Source organism: Macaca mulatta, chromosome X, assembly GCF_049350105.2.
Source record: "Macaca mulatta isolate MMU2019108-1 chromosome X, T2T-MMU8v2.0, whole genome shotgun sequence".
NCBI lineage: Eukaryota > Metazoa > Chordata > Mammalia > Primates > Cercopithecidae > Macaca > Macaca mulatta.
The window spans coordinates 49251231-49276321 of NC_133426.1; the positions used below are offsets into that span (position 1 = coordinate 49251231).

Consider the following 25091-nt stretch of genomic DNA (forward strand, 5'->3'; position numbering starts at 1 on the left):
CTGGGGCAAGGAGGCAAAGAAGCCAGGCCTGTTTTACAACAAATATTAAATTACTTCAATAATACAAACGAAAGTCCTGGTGCGGTGGCTCATGCCTGTAATCCCAGTCTTTTGGGAGGCAGCGGGAGGATTGCTTGAGCTCAGGAGTTCTAGACCAGCCTGGGCAGCATGGCGAAATCCCATCTCTACCAAAAAATTAAAAAATTAGCTGGCACGCTGACACAAGCCAGGAGTCTCAGCTACTTGGGAGGCTGAGGTGGGAGGATCACTTAAGCCCAAAACTTTTGAGGCTGCAGTAAGCCGTGATCATACCACTGCACTCCAGCCTGGGCAATAGAGCAGATCATGTCTCTAAAACAGAAACAAAAATAGAAACAAACAGACAAAGGAGGGAGGAAGAGGATTTATGACTTGGGTTGTGGGGGCGGGGTGTGGGGGTGAGGGGCATGGGCCTCATCGTCTACTCTGACTGGAGAATGGAGCCACCTCCAGGAAGGCCTGCCTTCAAGCCACGATGCAGTTCTTGTCTCGGGTCTGTCGGGTCTGTCGAGGCATCCCTGGGCGAGAGTCCCTGGGGAGCGATAAAGATGGGGAGTTGAAGGTCTCCGTTGCATTGTCCTGAGCAGGCATGGGCCTGCACAAATGCGGGGGCAGAGGGATGCGCTCTCCTAGGAAGAAGCCATCATCCTCTGAGGATTCGGAACTGGAACTGGAGGGCGAGCTGGAGCAAGATCCCGATTCTGACCCTGATCCCGCGTCACACTGATAGTGGCGACGTCTGCTTGGGTGGCGGTGGTGGTGGTGGTGATGGTGATGGTGATTATGACGGTGGCGGTGACGGCTGGGGGCCCTGGGTGGGGGACTGCGTGGCCTGCGGCGCTGGGCCGGGGGTGCACTCAGGGTCCGGCGCGGACCTCCTTCAGACACGAGAGGGTCGCGGAAGCTGACGCGTGGGGTGCTCTGGCGACCGAAGGCACTATCATCTGGGCGCAGGTTAGGCTGGCCGGGGGACTCTGGGGGCGGCTCGGGGGCACTGCGGAGCCCCAGCTCCGGCATGGAGTGGCGGTGGGGAGCCCCTCTCAGAAAGCGGGAAGGCTCCTCGGGGCCTGTAGCTGTTAAAGGGGAGACAGAGCGACTCCTTGTATCTGCCCTCCCACTGGCCGCCTTCTGAGGAGAGGCCTGCGAAAGGGCCTTCTTTCCTCCACTAAAACTGGGAAAGTGGGGGCAGGGGTCGGAGAAGGGCAGGGAGGTGGGGAGTCTGGGAAGTGTGAGGCCTGGAGCAGGCTCTGGGTGGAGAGAGGGTTGGAAGGAAGAACACGGAGCAAGATGGGACTGGTGTGGGGGGCGTGGCCAGGGCACGGGGCGTGGCCAGGACACCCAGGGTGCCTTCGGATGGAAGCGGTGTGGCATTGTTTGGAGTAAATTTGGTTTGCGATAAATGGAGTGGGGCCTGACTGCAGAGGATGAAGAGTGACCAGCTGGAGAAGAGGAAGAGGAACTTGGGGTCAAGCAGAGACAAGTTGAGGTAGGGGACCGGCCCTGTATTGACAGGGTGGAACCAGGGTTCACGAGGCAGGTGTAGTTTGGGATGGAGACCAGGCCTGGAATGGCGTGGGGAAGGAGGATGAGCTGAGAAATGGGCGGGGCCCAGGGATGCAGCAGGTGAAGTGTCTGGGCCAGTCAAGGAGGAAGGGCCAGGGTTGAGGCGGGGGCAAGGAGGTAGGGTTGACTGGGCTGTGGCTGGGTGTGGCTGGAGGGTTAGCTCACCTGGCGCTGACTCCGTGCAGGTGCCTTTGGTGGTGGTCTCTGATGCCCCCTCTGCAGCAGAGAAAGAGGCTGTGGAGGCTGCAAGTGGGGCTGTAACAGTGCCGGCACTCCAGCTGCGGCGGCCCGGTCCTGGAGCCGTGGGCTCGGACCCAAGGCTGCAGGCTCGAGAGCAGAAGATTAGGCCTCGGCGTGGCAGGAATGGACGGCCCAGCAGGGCCCGCCCACAGCGACTACAGCAGAAGCAGCGGTCTGAGGCATGCCAGTGCTGGCCCTCGTAAGCCATCTGGCCTTGGTCCAGGCCTGTGGGGAACCACCAGGGGGAAAAACTGAGGCAGAACCCCCAGGCATACCCCCACCTCTCGTGAATGAGTCCCTTCTCAGGAAGAGGTGGAGAATCCCAGGCAGGGCACCCCTAGGTGCCTTCCTCCCTCCTCCAGAATGGGGCCCTTTTGGAGAAAGCGGGAAACAGGTTTTGGTTCTCTCCTGGGGACTAGCTGGTGAACCTCTCTCTCACTCCTCCCTTTCTTTCACAGGGTGCTCTCTCCCAGAGCCGGGTGGGCATTGGACTCTAAGATTCGGGCCAGGCTTAGACATTAAGGGGTGGCTCCAGGCGGAAGGAGAATGGAAGGCTTGGCCTGAACAGGAGGCTTGGCTGATAGGGGCAGGGCTTAACAGGTGGGGAGTGGCCCTAGTGAGAAAGGAGTGGTTCTCAGAGGGTAGGGTGTAGCTGGAAGCTAGGTCTGACCTAGGCTGATACAGGAGAGTGGAGGAGAACCGGGCACAGCTTGGGGTGGTGGAGGCTAGGGGTAGGGGGAGCCCTGGGGCTGGAATTAGAGCACGAGCACCCTCTGGAGGTGGGTGTAGACATGTGGTGGTGGCCTAGCATTGTGTAGGTGGGGTTTAGAAAGCATGGCATAGTGGGGACATTGGGAGTGGGACTTGCAGCCAAGCATACAGGCCTATAGTGTTGGGGCTGGACAAAGTACAGGGCACAGTGGAGGATGGGGCCTGGAGGACAGGAGGAGTCCTGGTGGGGTAGGGCTGTGGCCCAGCTGTCCATCCATCCCTCTGTCCAGTCCCACCGCATTCACCCACCGATGTGCTCCCCACAGCCATCACAGTACTCCGCATGGCGGGCCTCGTAGCAGGCGCAGCAGTGGGGGCGGCTCTGACGCATCACGTAGCGCTGCCCTCCTAGGGAAGCTTCACACTCAAAGCAGCAGAAGTGATCCATGTGCCAGTGGCGGCCCTCAGCCTCCGTGCACTCAGGGGAGAAGATGATCTGCGGGACGCAGGCCGTCTGTGGCTGTCAGATGAGCCTGCTCCTGGCTCTGCCCACCCACCCTCCACTCCCACCCCTGGGCAGGGAGGCCCAAACCTCGTCACAGGCTTGGCAGCGTGGACGCAGGCATTCGGCATGGTGACGCCCGCAGTAGACCTTGCCAGCATGGTAGAAGTAGATGAGGTCAACCAGCAGTTCCCGGCATGTGGTGCACACGAAGCACTGTGGGTGCCAGCATGCACCCAGGCCTGCACGGCTGGCAAACACTGCAATATCTCCACCTCCAATCTGCTTCCCACACTGCCACGAGACAAGCACCAAGATGGTTACCATTACCGTCACCAAGATGGTCAGATGGATGGGGTCAGCCAAAGTATGTTACACTTGGGCCTTTCCCACGGTGAACCTTTGTGACCAGCCCCACCCACGGGGTAACTTTGACACAGGCCCTGCCTATACCAGCGATGGGGTTGGGCGGTACCTTAGAGACTGACCCTGCTCATGGGGGAAGCCATAGAGACAGGCCCTACCCATGGTGGGTGGCCTTACAGGCAAGCATCCCTCATCAGGGGTGGGGAAGACAGACAGGCCAGGCGTAGTGGGGGAAACCACAGAGACAGTCTCCACCCACCGGGACCTTAGCAATAGATCTCACCTAACAGTAGGATCTAAGGACAGGCCCTGCCCACCACTGGGCCCTGCAGACAGGCCCTGCCACTGTGGGTCAGCTCTTGAGGACAAGTTCTGACCACAGGAGGGCCAAAGAGACAGCCCATGCCCCATGTCCACTGCACAGAGGGGGAGAAAAACACGCTAGGTCCTCCTTACAGATAAACCCTACACGACAGTGGGATCGATGAGACAGGTTCCTGTCCACCAGGGGTTGCCTTAGAGGCAGTCCCTGCCCAACAGTGAAATGTGAGGAACAGACCCCGCCCACAAGAGGGGACCCTAGAGACAGCTCACTGGGGCTTAAGGTGCAGGCCTCATCTTCCCAGTGCTTGGAAGATGTGTCCTGCTCCCCAGGGCTTGGAGCAGAGGCACTGCTCACTCGCTGAGGCCCTCCACGGCTCACCTCCTCACAGATGGCCCCAGTGATGGTCACCGGGAAGATGCGCACGATGCCACGCCCCAGATTCTCCCGCTTCCGCTGCTGGCTAAAGGCTCGGAGCTCTTTCTTTTCCTCCTCTTCCAGTGCTGTGCAGTACTGTGCCTGGGAGGGGAAGGCATCTCTCAGGCTCCTCCCTTGATGCCTGTTCCTGCCTCTCTTCCAGACTTCATCCATGTCCCGAAAGTTTACTTCTAGGTCTTTCTATAGATGGTGCCTCCTGCCTGAAGTACCCACCTCTACTTCCAAGGCCCAGCTGTGGTTTTGCCAAGGAATGTCCCCTGATGACCCCTGCCTGTCTGAACCACTCACCTCAGATCAGCTCACCCTTCCTCCTCTGACCCTGCCCTGCACTGGCCCAGGCTATGCCCTGTGCCTGGCATGCCCTTCCTGTCTTCTCTCTCCTCACCTCACTGTCGTGTGGGGGCAGCTGGTGCAGCAGCTGCTTGATCCTGTATTTCTCCCCAGGACTGTTGACGTAGGGGACCTTATCCTCTGGGAGGCAGCTGAAAAACTGATATACCTGGGAGGACACAGGAGTGGGAGAAAACAACTGAAATGAGAGGTGAGTTGGGATACAGTGAGATGGCGGGTCCCTATTTCTCTGAGAAAATGAAAGGCATCAGGAGAGACCTTCTGACTTCCCCATCTCTCCTTCCTAAATGCAGATCATTTCCCTCAGCTCCCAGCTCCCAAACACGCTGAGGGTTCCTGCATGTCTTGACCTCACTTCCTCCTCCAGCTGCTGATCCACTTTTTTTTTTTTTTTTTTTTTTTTTGAGACGGAGTCTCGCTCTTTGCCCAAGCTGGAGTGCAGTGGCGTGATCTAGGCTCACTGCAACCTCCGCCTCCTGGGTTCAAGCGATTCTCCTGCCTCAGCCTCCTGAATAGCTGGGATTACAGGCATGAGCCACCGCTCCTGGTCTACTGGTACACTTTTCTTTTTCCCTTTACAGGAAAATTCCTCAAAAAGTTATGAGCACTTGTGTTCACTCCACTTCCTCTCCTTCCAATCTCTCTTGAGCCTACTCGAGGCAGGCTTCCGTTCCCATCCCTCTTCCAAAGCTGTCAAGGTCATCGATGACTTCCCCGTTGTTGAAATAATAGTTCAGGTCTCAGTCGTCATCAGACTTGATGATGGCAGCACTGCACCAGGCTGGAAACACTTTCTTCCCTTGGCTTCCAGGACACCACACAGTTCAGGTTTTCCTTCCACCTTATTGGCTGCTCCTTCTTTGCCCCTGTTTTGTCTTCTCCTCAACTAGCTGACCCCTAAATGCGGGAGGATCCTAGGACTCAGCTCTTGGTCTTCTTGCCTCTGTCTACATTCAGTTTCTTGGGAATTACACTCAACCTTATGGCTGTAAATATCATTTACTTGGCTAATGTGTCACCTCCAGCCTGTGACACATAATGACAAACACATACGTCCAGCTCTGTAACTTATCTCTTGAGTTCCAGGCAATGTGGCTATTTAGAAGTCTAACAGGCATCTCAAACTCCAGATGACCAGAACTAAACTTATGCTCTTACCCCTTAAACTCGCTCCTGTCTTGGCCCCTCCCACATCAGTTAATCTACCTATCCTCAGAGTCATCTTTCACTCCTCTTTCTCCCACCCCCACAAGCAAATCCTCTGATCGCTACTTCCAAAATATAGGCTGAGCACCGTGGCTCACACCTGTAATCCCAGCACTTTAGGAGGCCCAGAGGGGAAGATAGCTTGAGCCCAGGAGTCCAAGACCACCCTGGGCAACATGGCAAAACCCCATCTCTACAAAAAATACAAAAATCATCCAGGCGTGGTGATGCATGCCTGTAGTCCCAGCTACTTGGGAGAGAGTGAGACTCTCTCTCTCTCTCTCTCTTTATTGAAATGGAATTTCACTCTTGTTGCCCAGGCTGGAGTGCAATGGCATGATCTGGGCTCCATGCAACCTCCGCCTCCCGGGTTCAAGCAATTCTGCTTCAGCCTCCCGAGTAGCACGCGCCACCACGCCTGGCTAATTGTTTTGTATTTTTAGTAGAGACCAAGTTGTTTCTCCATGTTGGTCAGGCTGGGCTCAAACTCCCGACCTCAGGCGATCTGCCCGCCTCAGCCTCCCAAAGTGGGGGGATTACAGGCGTGAGCCACTGCGCCCGGCCTATTTTTTTTTTTTTTTTTGAGACAGGGTCTTGCTCTGTCGCCCAGGCTGGAGTGCAGTGGCGCAATCTCAGCTCACTGCAACCTCTGCCTCCTGGGTTCAAGGAATTCTTGTGGCTCAGCCTCCTGAGTAGCTGGGATTACAGGCTTCTGCCATCATGCCAGGCTAATTTTTGTATTTTTAGTAGAGATGGGGTTTCACTATGTTGGCCAGGCTGGTCTCAAACTCCTGACCTCAAGTGATCCACTCGCCTTGGCCTCCCAAAGTGCTGGGATTACAGGTGTGAGCCACCATGCTGGCCTCTCTCTCTGTCTGTCTGTCTCTCTCTCTCCATATATATATAACTCCTTTCACTGCCAGCGCCATCATCATCAGGTTCCTCACTGGTCTCCTGATTCCACCCTTATTCTTCCAGGCTGTCCTCTGCTCACAACCCTCTTGCGACTTTCCCTTCATTCACAGGCAAAGTCAAAGTCCTCTCCATAGCCCCTGCCACATCTCTGACCTGATCTCCAGCTGGTCTCCCCCTTGCTCACTCTGCTTCAGCAGCACTGGCCTTGCCGTCCCTTACATATGCCAAGCACACTCCTGCCTCAGGACCTTGGCATTAGCTATGCCCTTTGCCTGCGTGAGTCACTGTAACCTTAGATATCTGCATGGCTCACTTCTCACCTCCTTTCAGGCGGCTCAACCATTACATTCTCACAGAGGCTTATTCTGGGCACCCTATTTACAATTCTAGTGTCTCTCTCCCTCCCTCCCTCCCTGCCTCCCTCTTTCTTCACCCCACATTCCTTGCTTTTTAATTCCATAGCCCTTATACCATCTGACATATATTTACAGGTTTGTTTATTGGGTGTTCCTCCTTTCCAGAATCTACCCTCCACCTGGGCAGTTTTTTTTTTTTTTTTTAAGGAGTATCACTCTGTTGCCCAGGCTGGAGTGCAGTGGGACGATCTCAGCTCACTGCAACCTCTGCTTCCTGGGTTCAAACAATTCTCCTGCCTCAGCCTCCTAAGTAGCTAGGATTACAGGTGTACACCACCACACCCAGCTAATTTTTGTACTTTTAGTAGAGACGGGGTTTTGCCATGTTGGCCAGGCTGGTCTCAAACTCCTGACCTCAAGTAATCCACCTGAATCGGCCTCCCAAAGTGCTGGGATTACAGGCGTGAGCCACCACGCCTGTGGGCAGATATGTTATTTTGTGTTTTGCTCACTGCTGTGTCCTCAGTGCCTATAACAGTGTCTCACATGCAGTAAGTGCCCCATAACTATGTGTTGAATGACTCAATCAACGAAGTCATGTGGTGAATGAAGTGCTGGGAGGGTAGAACAGGGAGTGGGACCAGGCATGGTGGCTTGCTCTTGTAATCTCAGCACTTTGGGAGGCCGAGGCAGGATCACTTGAGCCCAGGAGTTCAACACCAGCCTGGGCAACAAGGGAGACCCTGTCTCTGCAAAAAATTTTTAAAAATAGCCAGTCATGGTGGCATGCGCCTGCAGTCCCAGCTATAAGGGAGGCTGTGGTGGGCAACAGAGTGAGGCCCCGTCTCAAAAACAAACGATCAAAAACAATAGGATTGGGGTGAACAGGCCCTGAGCAACTGGTCCCTCAGTCACCCAAGGTATGGGGGGCTGATCACTCCTCGATCACAGACGGGCCAGAAGGACCCTTGGTCTGGCTGCACACTCTAGCATAGCCCCAGAAATAGGTTCCCACCTGAGTGTGTGTGTGTGTGTGTGTGTGTATGTGAGCATTAGTGTGCAACCACTGGACAGCAAGAGTGGAGGGCTGGCCTCTGGTCACCTGCTCCGGCTTAAGGCCTGGGGGCACCCAGGCATACTCCTCCGATGCACAGCCTGAGTCGTCGTCGGAGATGGAGTGGCGCTGGAAGTCCGAGATTAGCCGGCACATGATGCGTTCCAGGTCCACAGGCACCGCGTGCACTGCGTGCTCCTCCCGCGGGCATTTGCAATGCTGGCAGATCTTTCTGAGAGGGCCGGGATGGGGGTCAGTTACTAAGGGGTCGCCCACCTGAACCCCTCGGCAGCCCAGGTCCAACGGAGGAGCCGGGACATGCAGATTATCACCACCAAAGGGCTGTGAGCAGGGACGGGGATCTGGGCCTGGGGGCGGGGCTGCAGGAGGTGGGCCTGTGAGCCAGGGAGTGGCTGGGCTGTGAGCCAGAGGACAGGTCGTGGGGAGTGGGACGCTTTGTGGGGAAACTCACTAGACACAGGCATCTAACCTGTGGTGAGGCTCTGAACTTGTGGGCTCTGAGCCTGTGGGTAGGGCCTGAGTCTGGGGGCTGTAGGCGCTGTCTATTGGGTGCAGGGCTCCAGCAGGAGGATAGGACGCTGGGCCTGGGAGAGTAGGTCTGAGTCTAAGAGGGGTGCTGGAGGCCAGTGGGCCGCGCTCAGCGCTAGGGACGAAGAATCTCCCTAGGGATGCGACTCAGCGGCTACAGTAGAACTCTTCTAGGGGCGGGGCTGCATGGTGGGTGGAGCCCTCCTGGGAACCGGACTTTTGGGAATGAGTTAGGGGGCGGGGCTCTGAATCTGAGCCTGAGGCTCTTTTCCCCACTGCTATCCCTCTGTAGGCGGAGCTCAAGCGTAGGGGCGTGGCCTAAGCCTCCTGGATTCCCCCCCGAAGGCGGAGCTCTGAAAAAGGCGAGGCCCTTTAGGGGAGCCACTTACCTCCAGCCGTGGAGCAGGAAGCCGGGGCACTGCTCCCTGCAGGAGTTGCAGGGCTGGCCCCGGTCTGGGTCCTCTGCCTCTGGAGGCTGCAGTGGGCGGGAGCAGATGCAGGGCCGGGTGAAGCGCGGAAGCAGGGAAGGAGAAGTCAACGCCCGCCCCTCCACTTCATTGCCCGCGACCGCACGCTGGGGCCTGTCTTACCTGGGCAGCGCTGGGCAGGCTGGGACAGCGCCCAGAGTGCGGGGGAGCGGGACACAACCGAGGCAGAGGCGGGGCAGTTGAAGCCACCTCCTTATATGTCCCCTTTTCAGGGAATTCCCCTCCCTAGGCTGGCCTCGAACCCCCCCTTCCCGTCCGCCCCTAGCCTCAGACACCTCCCACCAGCCTTAGATCCTTCCAGGGCTCAAGCATCTCCCCGAGAATTCAGAGTACTCTCCCCACTAGGGCACAGAGCCCCTACTCTGGGCATCCTCTCCCAGGCTTCATCCTGGTTCCCTCTCCATCTACGCCGCCAGCAGCACTCCAGTTCCACAGGGTAGGAGATGAGACCCCATCCTTCCTTGAGATCCCCACGTGAACCCCTGCCCCTCTCTTCACAAGCTCAGGAGCTCCTCCCCCAAACCCTGGCCTCATGCCCTGATACCCAAGGAACTGGGGACCCTTCCCCAGGATCTCAGGAGGTGCCTGCTGAGAAACCCCCATCCCAATAAACCCCCATCCCAAGAAACCTTGGCCTTTACCCCCCCATCCTAGGGCTATTTATTCCTTCTCTGGACCACCAAACCCAGACCCCACATTCCCAGGTCAGAGACCCACTCCAAAGGAAGTGAAAGACCGTCCTGTCTAAGAAGTCAAAAACTCCCTTGCTCAGGGGGAACCCTGGAAGCCTTGTTCCCCCAAATCCCAGTCTCTTGACCGTCAGCATTTCGGCATCCCAGGAGTGTAGGACTGATCCGTCCGTCCACATTCCTCCAAGGTACTGTGTCCTTTAGAAGCTGAGGAGGTCCGCCGGGCGCGGTGGCTCACGCCTATAATCCCGGCACTTTGGGAGGCCGAGGTGAGCGGATCACCTGAGGTCAGGAGTTTGAGACCAGCCTGACCAACATGGTGAAACCCTGTCTGTACTAAAAATACAAAAATTAGCCAGGCGTTGTGGTGGGCGCCTGTAATCCCAGGTACATGGGAGGCTGAAGCAGGAGAATCGCTTGAACCCAGGAGGCGGAGGTTGCAGTGAGCTGAGACAGCGCCACTACACTCCAGCCTGGGTGACAGAGAAAGACTCCGTCTCAAAAAAAAAAAAAAAAAAAAAAAGAAGCTCAGGAGGTTCCTGCTCAACCTAAGTCCCCAGGACCCAGTCCTCTGGCCCTCAGGATTCCCTCCCACAGTTCACAAGAGAGGGGTCCCCACCAGCTCCCAGGAGTGCTGATGAAAGTGTGCGGAGAGGTGATTAGGGGGTTTGGGCCACCAGATCTACACCTTCCTCCATCCATTCGCCTCCAGCAGCCCCAGCCCCAGGTCTGGGAATGCAGGGGATGGGATTCCAAGACCCTCTGTGGGGCACCTATTCACTATGCCTATCAATTGCCCCCTCGCCCGGGCCTCAATTTACCCCCGACCCCCACCGCTGCCCTGACTCCCGCTCACCGCACGCCCGGAGCGGCGCCTCCGGGACCCACGCGCGAACATGGCGCGCCCGGGCAGGGTTAAGCCAGGCCGGGTCAAGCGAATGTAATCCTTGGGACCGTCAGGCCACCGCGCGTCCGGCCTGGGAGCTCGGTTCCGTAAACCTGACACCCTCGTGGGAGGAGCGCGCCCCGCAGGGCCCGCCCTTGGGCATGTGGTCTCTCCGCTGCCACGGCGCCCCCTGCCTAAAGGTGAGCTGCACGCAGCCCCGGGTGCCCCGCGGGAAAGGCCCCTGCCCTCCCGCTCTGGGCCAGTGCGGGGCGTCACAAGGCACGACCCCCAGAACCCCGGTGTGCCACGTAGCCTCTCACGGGACCTGGGGCTTGAGGGCTCTGTAGTGGAGGATGGGGAGACTCGGAGGTGGCCAACTGGACTGAGAGGGGTGGCGCGCTAGAGTGCTTGTGTTGACATTTTGTGTCGATTTATTTCGGATGCTTATTTGGGAGAGGGGTTAAAGACATCTCTTGGCTCCTCCCCACTGGTGAGGCTCCGAGGGTCTCCTCGATGAATGCTGTAACAATGGCCCCCAACCTCACCCGCGGCCCCAGCTGGTGCTCGCTGGGAACCTGGGAACCTGGCCCTAGCCACTAGAGAGCTAGATCTTATACGCACTCCTCCCTTCTCATTCCCCTCTCAGAGCCAGGCCAGGTTCCAAAGCCCTCCTCCCTTATCTCCCCTCATCCTTATAAGCCTAGCTGTCCAGCCCCGCCCCCGCCCCCAAGTCCTGAGAAGTACCTCTTAAAGCCCTCCCTCACCTCCATTTTTCTCTCTCCAATTATCCTCTTCCCCAGCTCAGTTCCAGGGCTGGGAGCCTCTCCTTCGCGCTCTCAGGCTTGGCTGTGCCTCAGGGCTGGGAGGAGGGAGTCCCATGGCCTCAGTCAGAACTCGGGCTCCTGGCCCGGGTCTCTAATTAGGCACGGAGGCTGCAGCGGCCAGGCCTTTCATCGCGGGCGCCAGGGACCTCTTCCCGCCACCCATTACACATGTCCCTGTCACTTCCCGTGGAGTGGAGAGGTAAAAGAGAATAATGAACTAAGGAGTCACCTCGGCGCCCCACCTCCCGGCCTTGCCTAACCGGTCTCCCATTTCTCCAGCCTGGGCTGAGGCAGGGAAAGGTGAGACAGCAGGGTCTGAAGATTAGGGAGGGGGTCAGGCAATGTGAGGTTTCCTTCTATTCCGATCCCTTGGGGATTTGAGGAGAGGGTTCCACGGGGGCTCGGAAGGGGCTTGACTAAGGGACCAGAATTAGAACCAAATCCTGGAAAGACCGGGCATTCGGTGGCTAGTATTGGGAGGGCGATCAGGGCTATTCAGAGAGTGACAGAGTGATCCGCAGGAGAGGCTTTCTAGAGGATGCCGCTCTGCCTCACACTTTTGAAGGGGCCTGAAATGGTGCAGCGAGCTGAACTGCGGTCGGTAGGTCCGGGTGGAGCTTGTTCTCACAACTTCTCCCTCCTTTCTTCCCTGGCTGACCCCCTCCCCGGCACCCGAAAAAGACACACTGAGAAACCAGAGCCGGGTAGACTAGGTGGTTAAGGAGTTTATTTGGGAGAGGAGAATCATATTTGTTCTTCCTTGGGGAGGGGGGGGTTCTTCAAACAATACCGAAGGGTTTGGGAAAGGGTAGGGGTCTGGAGGGGAGAAGGAGGGGCCACAGCCAGACAAAATGGCAACACACGATCACAGGCACTACTGACATCACAGACACAGCAGAGGGTGCAGGATAGGGGCTCCAGACCGGGCCTCCAACCACCCCAGGAGAGGTGGAGGTGTGGAGGGAGGGAGGGGGCAGGGGAAGGGGGAAGAGGGGTGGGCCAGCCCCACAGACCCGTTGGTTCTGTCCTCTGATTAACCTAGCTGTTTCATCACAGGAGTGGGGAAGGGTGTGTGTGGTGGGGAGCTTCTCTCTGGATCCCACGCCTCACCCTACAAGCCATATCACTTGGCTCTTCTCAGGCCACTTCCGTCTCAAGCTGTAGCCAGAGCCATTCTCCTCCATCCCTAACAAAACCCATCTGGAAGCTCCTATCCAAGTCCCCTCTCCACTGCCCAAACCCAGCCACTGTAAAACATTTTCTTCACTGCACCATGGGGAGGGGCTGCCCTTTCTGAAACCACCATGGAAGCTCCATTCTAAGCCCCACCCTGTCTAGAACCCTGGTTTGGCCCATTCCTGAATCCCACTTCTTGCCTTGCTCAAGATCTGTCCCCTTTATAATCAAGCTCAGTCTCCCAAATGTTCCAAGCCACACCCTTTCCATAGGCTCTGGTCCCAGTCCAAGACCCACCTACTCTGGAGCCCACCATTCTGCCTCGCTCAAAGCCCCGCCCCTTCTAGAACCCTGCCCTCAGCGTCCTTCCAAGCCCCACCCCAGAATGCTCTAGCGCACTCCTCTCCTTCAGACTCCAGATCCACTCTGTCTGGAACCCAACCTCCCTGCCGACCCCTCCACTCCACAGCTCCCCTCCAAGACCACCTTGGGTCCAAAATGTTCTCTCTACCTGAAGCCCCCCCAATCTCTGCCTTTCTCTCACCCTGGAGTTGGATTTCCCTAATGGCCTTTGTTCAGGCAGGCATTGCTGGAGGAACCAAGGCCAGAGCTGGGAGGAGGGGAGGGGGAGAGAAGAGAGAGTCTGAAGCCACACCCACCCTCCCCACACAGCCGAGGTCTGTTCTCTCCCTGTCCTTTCAGATCCCCCTAACCTCAGGGGACAGGGAGGGTAAACAGAGAGGGGCCAAGGGATGCAGGGAAAGGGACAGGGGTAAGAGAGGAGGCCCACTCAAGACTGGGCACCTAGTGCATGAGGGGAGTAGAGTGAGGGCAGGGCTCAGACAGATAAATAGATATTTATATATAATATATATATATATAAACAACAAAGACAGTTAGGGTCTCCTGGCTTGAGGGGTGGAGACCTAGGGTGTAAGGGTGGGAAGGGGGGCAGGCCTTCTCCTGAGCTCTTGCCCCCTCATGGGTCCTCCTGGGCTTCACTGACCTGTAGAGACAAAAGACACAGAAAGGAGAGGGGGTCCGACATGGGTGGCGCCCTCAGATAGGGGTTGGGCTGTTATGCCTTTTTCCTGGCTTTATGTCTTTTCTTCTTTCACTTATATTGCTGGAGACAACTTCATCCCAGCTGCCTCTACTGAGAAGATATACCTGACCTTGCCCCCACTGGGTTAGGTACCAAAGAGATTACAGTCTCCCTCCCCCAACCAAAAAAGTAGTCCCTTGACAGGTACTGTTCTAGCCATTTGTGCTAAACTATATTGAGCAAAACAAAGATCCCTGTCTTTGTGCAGCTTATATTGTAGCAGGGGGAGATAGACTTCACACAGCGAACATGATGCATGAGTGGATTATATCGTATAACACAGGGTGACAATAAGAAATGAAAAAAAACAAAGTGAGGTGGGCATGGTCGCTCACACTTATAGTCTCAGCTACTTGGGAGGCTGAGGTGGGAGGATTGCCTGAGCCCAGGAGTTCAAGTCTAGCACTCCCAAAGTACTAGGATTACAGGCATGAGCTACCACGCCCAGCCTGCGACAGGGCAGAGTTCTGCACAGGAGGACTGTGGCCTAATTTAGGATTTAACAGAATCCCTCCAGATGCTATGAGTAGAACAGAATGGAAATGGAGACCTGAGAAGAGGTCCGGGAGAGATGACAGTGGAAGATGATGGATATATTTTTTGAAGGTAGGACCAACAGGATTTTTTGATGAATTAGATATGGGATGCCCTTTCCATCCTGGCTAACCCAGTGTCAGAGGCTACCTCCAAGTATTGCCACCTTCTGCCTCCCCCGACTTCACGCCACCCCCTAGCCTTTTCCTTCTGCCTTTCCTCCCCTACATCCTCCCTCCTATCTGAGGGAAATCTCACTTCTCTTTTTCTTTTTCTTTTTTTGAGACAGAGTCTCGCTCTGTCGCCCAGGCTGGAGTGCAGTGGCACAATCTAAACTCACTGGAACCTCCGCCTCCCAGGTTCAAGCTATTTTCCTGCCTCAGCCTCCAGGGTAGCTGGAACTACAGACGTGCGCCACCACGTCTAAAATTAAAATATTTAATTTTAATATAAAAATTAAAAATAATTTTTATATTTTTAGTAGAGACGGGGTTTCACCATGTTGGCCAGGCTAGTCTTGAACTCCTAACCTCAGGTGATCCGCCCACCTTGGCCTCCCAAAGTGCTGGGATTACAGGCATGAGCCACCTCGCCTGGCCTCTCTCTTTTCTTTTCTTATTTCTTTTCTTTCTTTTCTTTTTTTTTTTTTGAGACAGAGTCTCGCTCTGTTGCCAGGCTGGTGTGCAGTGGCAGGATCACAGTTCACGGCAGCCTCAACTTCCTAGGCTCAAGTGATCCTCCCACTTCAGCCTCCCAAGTAGATGGGACAGATGCATGCCACCACGCCCAGCTAATTTTTGTATTTTTTGTAGAGGTGGGGTTTCATCATGTTGCCCAGGCTGGTCTCGAACTCCTGGACTCAAGCGATCCGCCCGCCTCGGTCTCCTAAAGTGCTGGGATTACAGGCGTGAGCCACCGAGCCTGACCCTCACTTCTCTTTTAAGGCCCAGCAAGAAGGCTGGCAAGCCTTTCCAGGACCCCACCCGGTCCCTCTTCCTCCTTTGAAGATCCACACTACTTCCCTCCCCTCGAGCGTTGGGGAGAGGCGGCAGATCTATCCCCTCCTCCCGGATTGGTGAGCTCGTCTGACCTTCAAGATCCACGCCCATTTACCCTCACCATCTATTGGCCTTATCACCTATTGGCTTATCAGTCACCTCTAAGACCCACCTCCTCGTCGCTTCTGTGACTCTTGCGCTCCGCTGACTTGCCATTGCGCAAGTCCCCCGATATTCCCTCCCTTTATTGGTTGCTCTGCTTCTCTCCCCCCGCCTTTCCCCGGAGTTGCACTTCTACCTCCCTCCTATTGGCTCTTCGTTCTGTCCATCTTGAAGCACCGTTCTTCTTTTCTCCATTCATTGGCTAGTTTTTCAGCTCTTAGCAGGTAGCTCTGCCTCTTGATTGCCTCCTTCAAACTTCAGTCCTTACTTGCCCCAGTAAACGCCTTACGTACTCTTTACCCCTGACTCTTATTGGTTCACTGACCCGCTCGTCTCCTTTCTTGTACCCTCCTTGGCTGCACCGCTCGCCGGTCACTCACCAGACTACATCTGATTGGAGAAGGAGGTGGGTGCACCCTGCGGACCGTAGCCTTGCTGCCCATAGTCGCCCTGAGGCCCGTACCCTCCGCCACCGCCGCCGGCTGGTTGACCGTAGTCAGGCTGGTAGCCGCCCTGAGGCCCGTAGGAATCCTGGGGCCCGTACCCGCCGGGGCCCTGCCCGTAGCCCGCATCTCCGTAGGCGTCCCCGGGTGCCGGTTGTTTCTCGGGGGCGCCGGGAGGCGCGCGCAGGAACGGGGCGGCCCAGCCTGTCTCCTTAAACACGAACCACAGGTTGCCGACCCAGAGCACCAGGTTCAGGAAGCCGAACACCTGCAGGGAGACAAGGCTCGGCTGTGGTACCCCGCCCATTGCCTTGGCGGTCCTGCGTGCAGGAATGAGCATGCGGGGAATGAATCCATAGGCTCCGCAGGGTGGGGGGGTTTCTGAAACCCAGACTCTCTGAGTCCCAGTGCGAGAACATCGATGTGCAGAAAAATCACCTCTGGCAGGGAGGGCATGTTAGAAGAATTTGGAGTCCTGGGGATGCTGCGATCTATCAGTATTACATATACAATTATTTACATATTTGCACATATGCACATTATATACACGTTTATGCATGTATAAATGTAAATTTGTAATATATTCATAGTAAAATGTAAGGATACAAACTTATTAAATATAACTATACCACTAACATGCATCTAAATACATACATGTAGATATAAATATATGTATAAGTGTACATGTATAAAATATATGAAACTTGCATAATTTTTTTTTTTTTTTGAGATGGAGTTTCGCTCTTGTTGCCCAGACTGGAGTGCAATGGCACGATCTCGGCTCACCGCAACCTTCGCCTCCTGGGTTCAAGCAATTCTCCTGCCTCAGCCTCCCGAGTAGCTGGGATTACAGGCATGCGCCACCACACTCGGCTAATTTTGTATTTTTAGTAGAGATGGGGTTTCCCTATTTTGGTCAGGCTGGTCTTGAACTCCCGACCTCAGGTGATCTGCCTGCCTTGGCCTCCCAAAGTGCTGGGATTACAGGCGTGAGCCACTGCGCCCGGCCACATAAAGTAATTTTAAGACATAAAACACTTTATGTATCTTTTCCTATATGCCATGCCCTCTTCTAAGAGCTTTACATGTTCTAAGTTTACTTAAAATTCAGTTTTGGGCAGGAAATACTATCTCCATTTTCTAGTTGAGGAAACTGAGGCCCTAGAGGCTAAGTTACCTGAAGTCTCACATCCAGCAAGTGACAGGAAAGAAAAGTTGTAATCTTAGCATCTGTAATCCTTGTATACGACTTACCTTGTGCTAGGCCCTTTTCTGAGCACTCCGTATTATTAGTTCACTAAATACTCAACTTTGGAGCAAGACCCATTATTGGTTTTCTATCATACATGCTCAACTGAACCCTGAGAGGCTGTGGCTAGTTTCAGGTCAGGGAGTTTGCAAGAGGTAGAGCTGGGATTTGAGCGCAGACAGTCTGACTCCAGCCAGCAGGGGGCATCCAAGTGGGGAAACATTTCAAGTTTTTCCTTCGTTTTGCACATGAGGAAACTGAGGTCCCGAGAGGGTGCTGAGTTGCCAGAAATTCTACATGTCTAGGCTGGATCTGGGATCCAGGTCTCCCAAACCTAATCTGGACAGAAGCTGTCATGTTCCCCCTTTGGGGACAGTCTGTGGTGTCACAGTGGTTACAATTGCTAGCTCATCCTTCAATGTTGTTGTTGGCACGTGTTCTCCAGGGACACCCCTTGGATCTCCCCTGACTCTCCTCTTATTCTCCCACTCCACTACTCCCCATGCCGGACTGTACTGTTTTCCACTCTCCCTCCTCCAGCCAGCACTTAGGGCTTACCACCGAGGTGTTGAGTCCCGAGGTCACAGGGTCTCTCAGTTCCTTGCATGTGTTCCCTGTCTGGCGGCAGACGGGCATCTCCTTGATAATGTTCTCTGGGTCTGTGGCCATCTTCACATCTGACAGCCCCTTGGCCCATGCCGATGAGCTAACTAGCCACATGAAGGCAAACACAGCCGTGGCCAGAAAGTCCTAAGGCAGGCAGGGGTGAGGAAGACGGCACTGTGAGTGGACTGCTTCACGCTAGGCCCTGGGGCCTCCTCGGATCACAGGCTTTCTTTGGGGAAGAGAGCCCCAGAAGAGGCCTGTCTCTCCCCTGCCTTTTCAGCTCTCAAGCCCACAGCACTTTCACCTGAAGGTGGCCCTCCCAGCTTGAGCTTGTGTGTGTACATGACACAGAGGATGTGGGAGTGTGATTGTGATATGTGGCTGTGGGTGTTGGGGGGAGGGGAACTCTGTGGGATGATTTCCGAATCTGTGGAAAGTAATGTGTCTTTCCACTTTTGTCTGCATGTGGGAATTTTTGTCATTTTGTGTCTAGGCTGAGGGTGTGTGAGTACAGCAGTGTAGGAATCAGTGTGTCGGTGTGGCATGATGACAGGCATGACTGTCACAGTGAACCTCTGTGGGCCTCTTCCTTTGATCTAGGCTGTGTGGTTGTGTGAGAGCAGGAAGGTTCTCAGGTGTGGGCCTGTCTGGGATTCTGCATGGGCTGTATGTCTCTGTGACTCTATGACTCTGTGTCCCTGATGCCTGGTGTGGATTAATAGCAGCGGCAGCTATATGTGTGGCTGTTATGGTGGCTGTGTGCCTATGGGCCTGTCTGGGATTTGGTGTGGTCTGTGAGCATGGCTGTGTCCCTGAGGTTCCGTGTCCCCATGGTCGCTACATGCAAGTGGTTGTGGGGACTCACCAGCATGGGCCCTTTGTTATTCTCTCGGTACTTGTTCTGCAGGAAGATGTAGGTGGCCAGAGCCCCCATGGAGTAGAGGAAGGCAAACACAGCCACGGTGACAAAGAATTCAGCTGACGAGGAGTAGTCCCCAACTAAGAAGACCTTGGTGGTGCCCCCTCGGCAGGTGGGTGCATCAAAGTACACTTGGTGCAGCCTGCAAACAGAGGTGGGCAGGTGTGGCCCAGCCCCTAAGAACCCCCTCAACCCTCCAGCCCAATCATGGGTCCCCCCGATTCTGACAAGGCCCCAGGAAGAGGAGGAAATAACCATTCATCGAGCACCTACTATGTACCAGTCACATTTCACTGATTGCTCAAAACATCCTGGTGAGATAGGTGTTATTCATCCTTCACTCCAACCCAAGCACTCTGGTCTCTCGATTATTTCTAGAACTTGCCAGGCATCCTCCCTCCCCAGGATCTTTGTTTGTACTGGCTGTTCCCTTTGCCGGGAATGCTTTCCCCCTAGATAGCTTCGGGTCTTACTCCCTCATCTCCTTGAAGCTTTGCTCAACTGTCACCTTCTCATTGAGACCTTCCCTGATCTCCCTACTTAAAATTAAATGGAAACATTCTCACAACCAGCACTCCTTAGCCTGGCTTCCTTGCTCCACTTTTCTCGATAGTAGTGGTACCCATCTGACATACCAGATATTTTATTTTTTTTAATCTTGTTTTTTGCTGTAACTACAAGAGGGTGGGGCTTATTCCTCTATTTTCACCACTGTATCTCCAGGCCCTGGAACAGTGCTGGCACCTAGCAGGCACTCAAGAAATGTTTATCAAATGAAATGTACAGAGGTGGAAACAGAGGCTTGGGGAAGTGCATTAACTTGCCTAAAGTCACACAGCTGGCAAGGGAATGTCAGAGTTGGGATCTGAACCTTGTTTTCTCCCTTCCTCATGTTGACTTTGCTCTCCCACCCCAGTTCAGGTCCCCTAGAGAAAAAAATGTATGCATAGCAGAGGAGAGCCCAGCGACTACACAACAGGAAAAGACAGACAGAAAGAAAGGAGGGTAAAGGGATCCTGGAACAGGGTGTGTGTATGTGAGGGAAGAGGGGAGGTGTCCTGGGACTAAGGCCTTTCCTGTGGTGTGATGGAAGAAAAGTGGGGGTTGTAGAGAGAAAATGTCTGTGGGGAGAAGTACTGGAGCACGGTCTCAGATTGGAGGCCAGGATCCTGAGATTGAGCAAATGGTGCCAATGCCTTTGTGTAGCAAAGGCCCTGAGGGAAGAGGCTTGCACTTATTAATCACCTACTAAGCAGTTTACATAATTGTCTCATTTAATGACAGCCTCCAGCAATTCTCTAAAGCAGGCTTTATTATACCCTTTTTACAGATGAACAAACAGAGGCTTAGCAAGGTTGTTACTTGCCCAAAGTTGTACAGCTCATAAGTGATGGAGCTAGGAGTTGCATCTGGGTTTGAGTTTCTGTTTCTAGTGGGCTGGGTCAGGAGAGGAGGTCCATAAGAGGGAATGACAGGTCCTTGGGTATTAGGGCAGTTTGGGAGAGATTTGCTCAGGGGGACCCAGGGCCAAGACTCTTTTTCTGGGGGACTTGTGGGTTAAAGCCTTAGGACCCAAAGTTCTAGACATGGGAGGTGTAGGGAGGGGGCACAGGGGATGGTTGAGGTCTTGTGGATCCCCAAAGGGCCGGCTCTAAGCAGTGTCCCATGCTGCCAGCTCCCCCTCCTTCCCCAAACTCTTCTCTCCCTTGCCTCTGTGAACCCATGGATACCTGGCTGCCCCCTGCCTCTCAGGCCACACTTTCCCGGCACCTCCTCTCTTTTCCATCATTGCTCAGGGCCTGTGCTAGGTTTTCTTCTATTTTCACTCTTCCATCCCCCCACTGGGTGATCTCTTGAGCCTACATTTACCCTTAGTGCTCGAAGACCCCCAGTTTCCAACTCAATCCCTGTCCTCTTTCCTGAGTTCCTTAAATTTATTTTACTTATCGAACAAACACTGATGGAGCACTTATTGTGTGCCAGGCACTGTGCTAAGCACCTGATGAGTATTAACTCATTGAATGCTAACCACAACCCTGTGAGGTAGATATTATTAGTATTCCTTTTTACAGATAAGGAAATTGAGACCCAGAGTGGTTATATAATTTGGCCAAATAGTGGAGGAGTCTCAGAAACCTGTGCAGGGATTGTGTCTGTGGGTCTCGATTGTCCCACCCTGCAGGAGGTAGACATCGTTGTGAGGGTAGCGCCCATGCCAGCTGTGCTCATTCTTGTGCACCTAGCACCCAGTGTAGTGCCTGGCACACAGTGTGAGCTCAATAAATGTCAGAATTGTTTAACTGGGTTTAATTTTTCCCTATATCTAAGCAGTGCCCCTCATTATTCTCTACCATAAAACCCTACATGAGGATCCCCTCCTTGAGTTTCTCTCAGTCTGCTCTTATCCTCTTTGTTAATTTATTTGTTATAATCTAGGCTCCATAAAGGTAGGGAGTTGGGTCTGTTTTTTTTTTTTTTTTTTTTGAGATGGAGTTTCGCTCTTGTTGCCCAGGCTGGAGTGCAATGGCGCGATTTAGGCTCCCAGGTTCAAGTGATTCTCCTGCCTCAGCCTCCTGAGTAGCCGGGATTACAGACATGCACCATCATGCCTGGCTAATTTTGTATTTTTAGTAGAGACGGGGTTTCTCCATGTTGGTCAGGCTGGTCTCAAACTCCCGACCTCAGGTGATCCACCTGCCTCGGCCTCCGAAAGTGCTGGGATTACAGGCGTGAGCCACTGCACCTGGCGGGAGTTGGGTCTGTTTTAGTTACTATCATGCTCCCAGCACTTTGAGTAGTACCAGATATACAATAAGTTCTCAAAAATGTATATAGAATGAATGAATGGGGATTAAATAATAATATTGGCTAACATTAATTGAGTACCTACCGGGTTAAGGTATGTATATACACCTGTCTTTTATTTTTGTATCTTATTTATTGCCTGTCCTTTACCCCTTCGCTGGAACAGAGCCAGAGGGCCACAGCCTATGTCTGCCTTGCTCACCACATAGTCCTAGAGTCCAGAGCAGTGCCGGGTACAAGGCAGGTGCTCAGTGATCCCAGTGGATGTGGCCTCTTGAGGTGGGAGCTGGGCAAGAGCTACTTGCGGGGGAGGTATTGGCCGGTTCCACCCTGCCCCTTCCTCTCCCAGGTCTGTTGGGATCCCAGGGTGGGAGCACACCTGAAGGGGTACTCGAACTCGACCTCGATGCTGAGGTCACTCTCGGTCTTGTTGGCACAATCCACGCTCAGCTGGAGCTCCCCACTGTAGCTGCCGCATGTGGCAAAGGCGAAGATGGCGAAGACCTTGGGCGGCAGGGATGGGGATGGCCACAGTGAACCTGTGTGCATGTGGGAGGGAGGTGCCCTCCTCTGGACAGACTGGGGGCCCAGCACAGGCAGCAGCAGATGGAGCAGTCCCCACCCCCAACCCCTAATCAGGGCTCATCGGGACCAAGGACAAGCTGATTACAAGGGTATGGCTGTCTCTTCCTGTTTCTCTCTCTCTTTGTGTCTCTCTCTGTCTCTGCCTCTCCATGCTGACTTCCCTCTTCTCTGTTTGTCTCTGTTGTTCTCTGTGTATCTCACTGTGTCTCTGTTTCTCTCAGTATCTCTGTTTCTCTATGTGTCTTTGTCTTTCTCAGATGTCTCTTTGTCTCTCTGTGTCTCTGATCCTCTCTGCCTCTGCCTGTCTGATCTCTTGGTGTCTCTTTTTATCTCTTTTTTCTGTCTGTGTAAGTGTATGCCTGTATGTCTGTGTCTTTCTGTTTCTGGGTCTGTTTGTCTCTGTCTTTCTGTCCTGTCTCTCACTCGGTCTCTGGATGGCTCTCTCTCTGTCTCCCTCTTGCCTCCCTGTGTGTTGGTGTCTCTTTTTTCTGAGTGTCTCTTTCTCCCCCACCCTGTTTTCCTGCCTCTCTCCCTGCGTCTGTTTCTCTTTGCATCTGTTTTCTGTGTCTCCCTTTTCTTTGTTTCTGTTTGTCTCTTCTCGTTATCTCTGTATCTCTTCTCATCTCCATATTTCTTTATTTTCCTCAGTATTTCCATCTCTGTCTTTATCATTCCCTGTCCCTCATTCTCTCTGTCACCTTCACTGTCTCTGGGTTTCTCTGGCTTTGCATAGCTCACCCAGCATCTGCTACAGGCTCCACCTCCCCCACCCCTCCCTCACTTCAGGAGAGGAGGTAGGACGTCACAATCTCCCACTTCACAACGGGGGTACCCTCAACCCTATGTGACGTCACAGCTCATCTGTTTTCTGGCTTCAAACCCCTGAAACCTCAACCTGGAGTCTAATTTCCCCATTCCCTACAACCCCCACACTCATCTCTGGCTATCCGTCCCTACTCCACCCCTGCTCTTCTGGACCCCATGACCTCCCTCTCTCCTTGTACTCTCCCCCAACAGCCCAGACCACACTCACCCATTGCAGCACCTTCACAAAGCCGAGGGGCTCCTTGACCACCCGGAACTGACCCCCAGCCACCAGCTGAGGAGAGAAACAGTGGGGAAGGGGTGGGGTTGTTGGAGGTAGAGAGGGAGGTGAGTGGCAAGGCTGCCTATCAATGACCCCTGGGGATGGAGCATGTGACCTCAGGGAGGGGGTGAAAAGGAGAAAGTGACACCTTGGGGAATGTGTGAGCCCCAGGGTCTCTGAGAAAAGACTCCCGGGGTCCAAGGACTGGTGGGAAGGTCTGAAGAGATGGTGAGTCAGATGGCAGAGGAGGTCGGGGGTGAGGGAGATGGGGATGAGGTCAGGACTAATTAAGGAGGGGGAGCAGGTCTGAAACATAAAGGCGAGTCAGATAGGGAAGGGGTTCGGGTGGAGAATGGGGATGGAGTGGGGTGCATTCTGGTGGGGGATTGTGATGGTGAAGGTGAGTCATAACAGGGCAGGAGTCGGTTTGGCTCAGGTGGGGGAAGGGTCTGCAGCGGTGAAGGTGTGTCAGATGGCAGTGATGGTGGAGGTCTGAGGTGATGGGGATGGGGAAGGGTTGGGACTGATTGGGGGTGAGTTTCTGAGGTGGCGAAGAGAGAGATGGCGGAGAGGGTCTGGACTGATTAAGGTGGGGGAGGGCTGGGACATGGCTTCAGTCGCTATGTGCTGGAGGTGAGGAGACTGGGGGTTTTGGAAGGAGTAAAACCAGATTGTCCCCTAGGTGTGCTCTGGGGGAAGGGGTGGTCGCCTATGGGGGTACAGTCTCTGTTTGGGAGGGGCGGGTGCCAGTCCTCTCCCCCACCCCCGCCCCCACACCTTCTGTCGCTCTATTTCCTAGCTTATCCGCAGCACCCCCCATCTTCCTTCCACTCTCCCCTCCCCTTGTCCCTTGCCCTCACTCCAGCCCCCGGGCCCCTGTTCCTCCCCTCGCGGTCGCCAGTAATGAACTGGACTCCGGGGCCCCTGCTGCGGCAGTGAGGACGGCCCTCGCTGCGGCAAAGAGCGCACTCCTTTCCTCCACCTCCCCTTTCCTCCCCTTCACCTGCCGCAGACCCCAGCCCCAGCGCCGGGGACCGGGTCTCCGCTGCCAGACCCTGGCCACCACCTCCCAGAGTCGGCGGGCCTGAGCGACCCGGCCCTGGCAGCCGGGCAGCGGCGGGCTCTGTCCACGGTGCTGGAGCGCGTACCTGATTCACCACGTCCATGTCTGCCAGCAGCAGCATCAGCAATGCAGGGGGCGGGAGGCGCCGGCTAGCAAGGGCGGCGCGGGGCGCGGCGGGGGCGGCGCGCGCTCGTTGGAACAGCCCAGGCGGCTGCAGCCCCGCCCCTCGCGCCCCCTCCTTGCCCGCAACGCGCCTGCGCACAGAGGGTTGTACCCCAGTCTCACCGGCAGCCATTCCGGCCGGGAGACTGGAGCCGCGAGAGCGTGCTGGAATATGCCTTGGGAAAACACAGCTCGAGGGCTCGGGAGAGGATACCTCCCCGTTCGGTCCTACAGTGTGACAACTTTGCCAGGCCCTTTTCTGAGTTTGTTAAACGTGTTCACTCATTTAGTGCTTACAAAAGTCCTATGTCTTAGGGACTATTCCGCCGTTTTTACAGATGAGGAAAATGATTCCCCAGAGAGCTTAAGTGACTCTCACAAGGTCAGCCAGCTACTAGCTGGCAGTGCCCAGAGTCCCTGCAGTTTAAACACGGTTCAAGGTCTTCCAGCTTCCTTTTTCGTAGTGTGCATTTGAAGCATACCCTGAAACTCTCTCCTTCCCCCAGCTAACCATCTCCCTTATTTCTCTCTTCCTCTTTGTCAAATTAATGCCTACTCTAACTCTACCACTTTACCTGCTATTTATTCCTTAGCTCTCTCTTAATTGGAATAACCCTCCTTCCTGCAACTAAAACTAGGCCCATCAAGGTCAACAGTGATGGCTATGATACAAAACCCAAAATACAGTTGGGGCTTAA

At 54.7% G+C, this 25091-nt stretch overlaps 2 protein-coding genes across 9 annotated transcripts; both read right to left on the reverse strand.

The window, feature by feature from the left end:
- Positions 1 to 388: 388 nt before the first annotated feature.
- On the reverse strand, positions 389 to 10996 carry PRICKLE3 (prickle planar cell polarity protein 3). 6 transcript variants are annotated; one of them, XM_001105952.5, is made up of 9 exons: positions 10646 to 10996; positions 9002 to 9087; positions 8112 to 8295; positions 4567 to 4680; positions 4125 to 4262; positions 3146 to 3349; positions 2863 to 3049; positions 1768 to 2067; positions 389 to 1112 (listed from the first exon to the last, which is right to left on the reverse strand). In XM_001105952.5, exons 1-9 carry the CDS (start codon positions 10685 to 10687, stop codon positions 505 to 507), a joined length of 1863 nt encoding a protein of 620 aa, XP_001105952.3. In that variant the 5' UTR covers positions 10688 to 10996; the 3' UTR covers positions 389 to 504. The 6 variants fall into 6 exon arrangements, with proteins under 6 accessions (XP_001105952.3, XP_077844877.1, XP_077844881.1 ...); XM_077988751.1 differs by having other exon boundaries at positions 2863 to 3067; XM_077988755.1 differs by having other exon boundaries at positions 9203 to 10682.
- A 1215-nt stretch (positions 10997 to 12211) lies between these two features.
- Positions 12212 to 24420, reverse strand: SYP (synaptophysin). Of its 3 annotated transcripts, none has more exons than XM_077987974.1 (7): positions 24317 to 24361; positions 23115 to 23180; positions 21876 to 22000; positions 18638 to 18833; positions 17725 to 17916; positions 15863 to 16185; positions 12212 to 12315 (listed from the first exon to the last, which is right to left on the reverse strand). In XM_077987974.1, the coding sequence occupies exons 1-7, from the start codon at positions 24350 to 24352 to the stop codon at positions 12279 to 12281; spliced, it is 975 nt and encodes a 324-aa protein (XP_077844100.1). In that variant the 5' UTR covers positions 24353 to 24361; the 3' UTR covers positions 12212 to 12278.
- Positions 24421 to 25091: the final 671 nt, after the last annotated feature.

Excerpts from the sequence above, each read along its gene's own strand:
- PRICKLE3 (XM_077988751.1), bottom strand. The coding sequence starts at position 10,687 with ATGTTCGCGCGTGGGTCCCGGAGGCGCCGCTCCGGGCGTGCG. Across the intron at positions 4,681-8,111 it reads CAGGCCTTAAGCCGGAGCAG|GTATATCAGTTTTTCAGCTG; the intron begins GTGACCAGAGGC and ends GTGTCCTCCCAG. Across the intron at positions 1,113-1,767 it reads CTGCACGGAGTCAGCGCCAG|CTACAGGCCCCGAGGAGCCT; the intron begins GTGAGCTAACCC and ends CCCCTTTAACAG.
- SYP (XM_077987974.1), bottom strand. The coding sequence starts at position 24,352 with ATGCTGCTGCTGGCAGACATGGACGTGGTGAATCAG. Across the intron at positions 22,001-23,114 it reads TTGTGAAGGTGCTGCAATGG|GTCTTCGCCATCTTCGCCTT; the intron begins GTGAGTGTGGTC and ends CTGCCGCCCAAG. Across the intron at positions 17,917-18,637 it reads ATAACAAAGGGCCCATGCTG|GACTTTCTGGCCACGGCTGT; the intron begins GTGAGTCCCCAC and ends TGCCTGCCTTAG.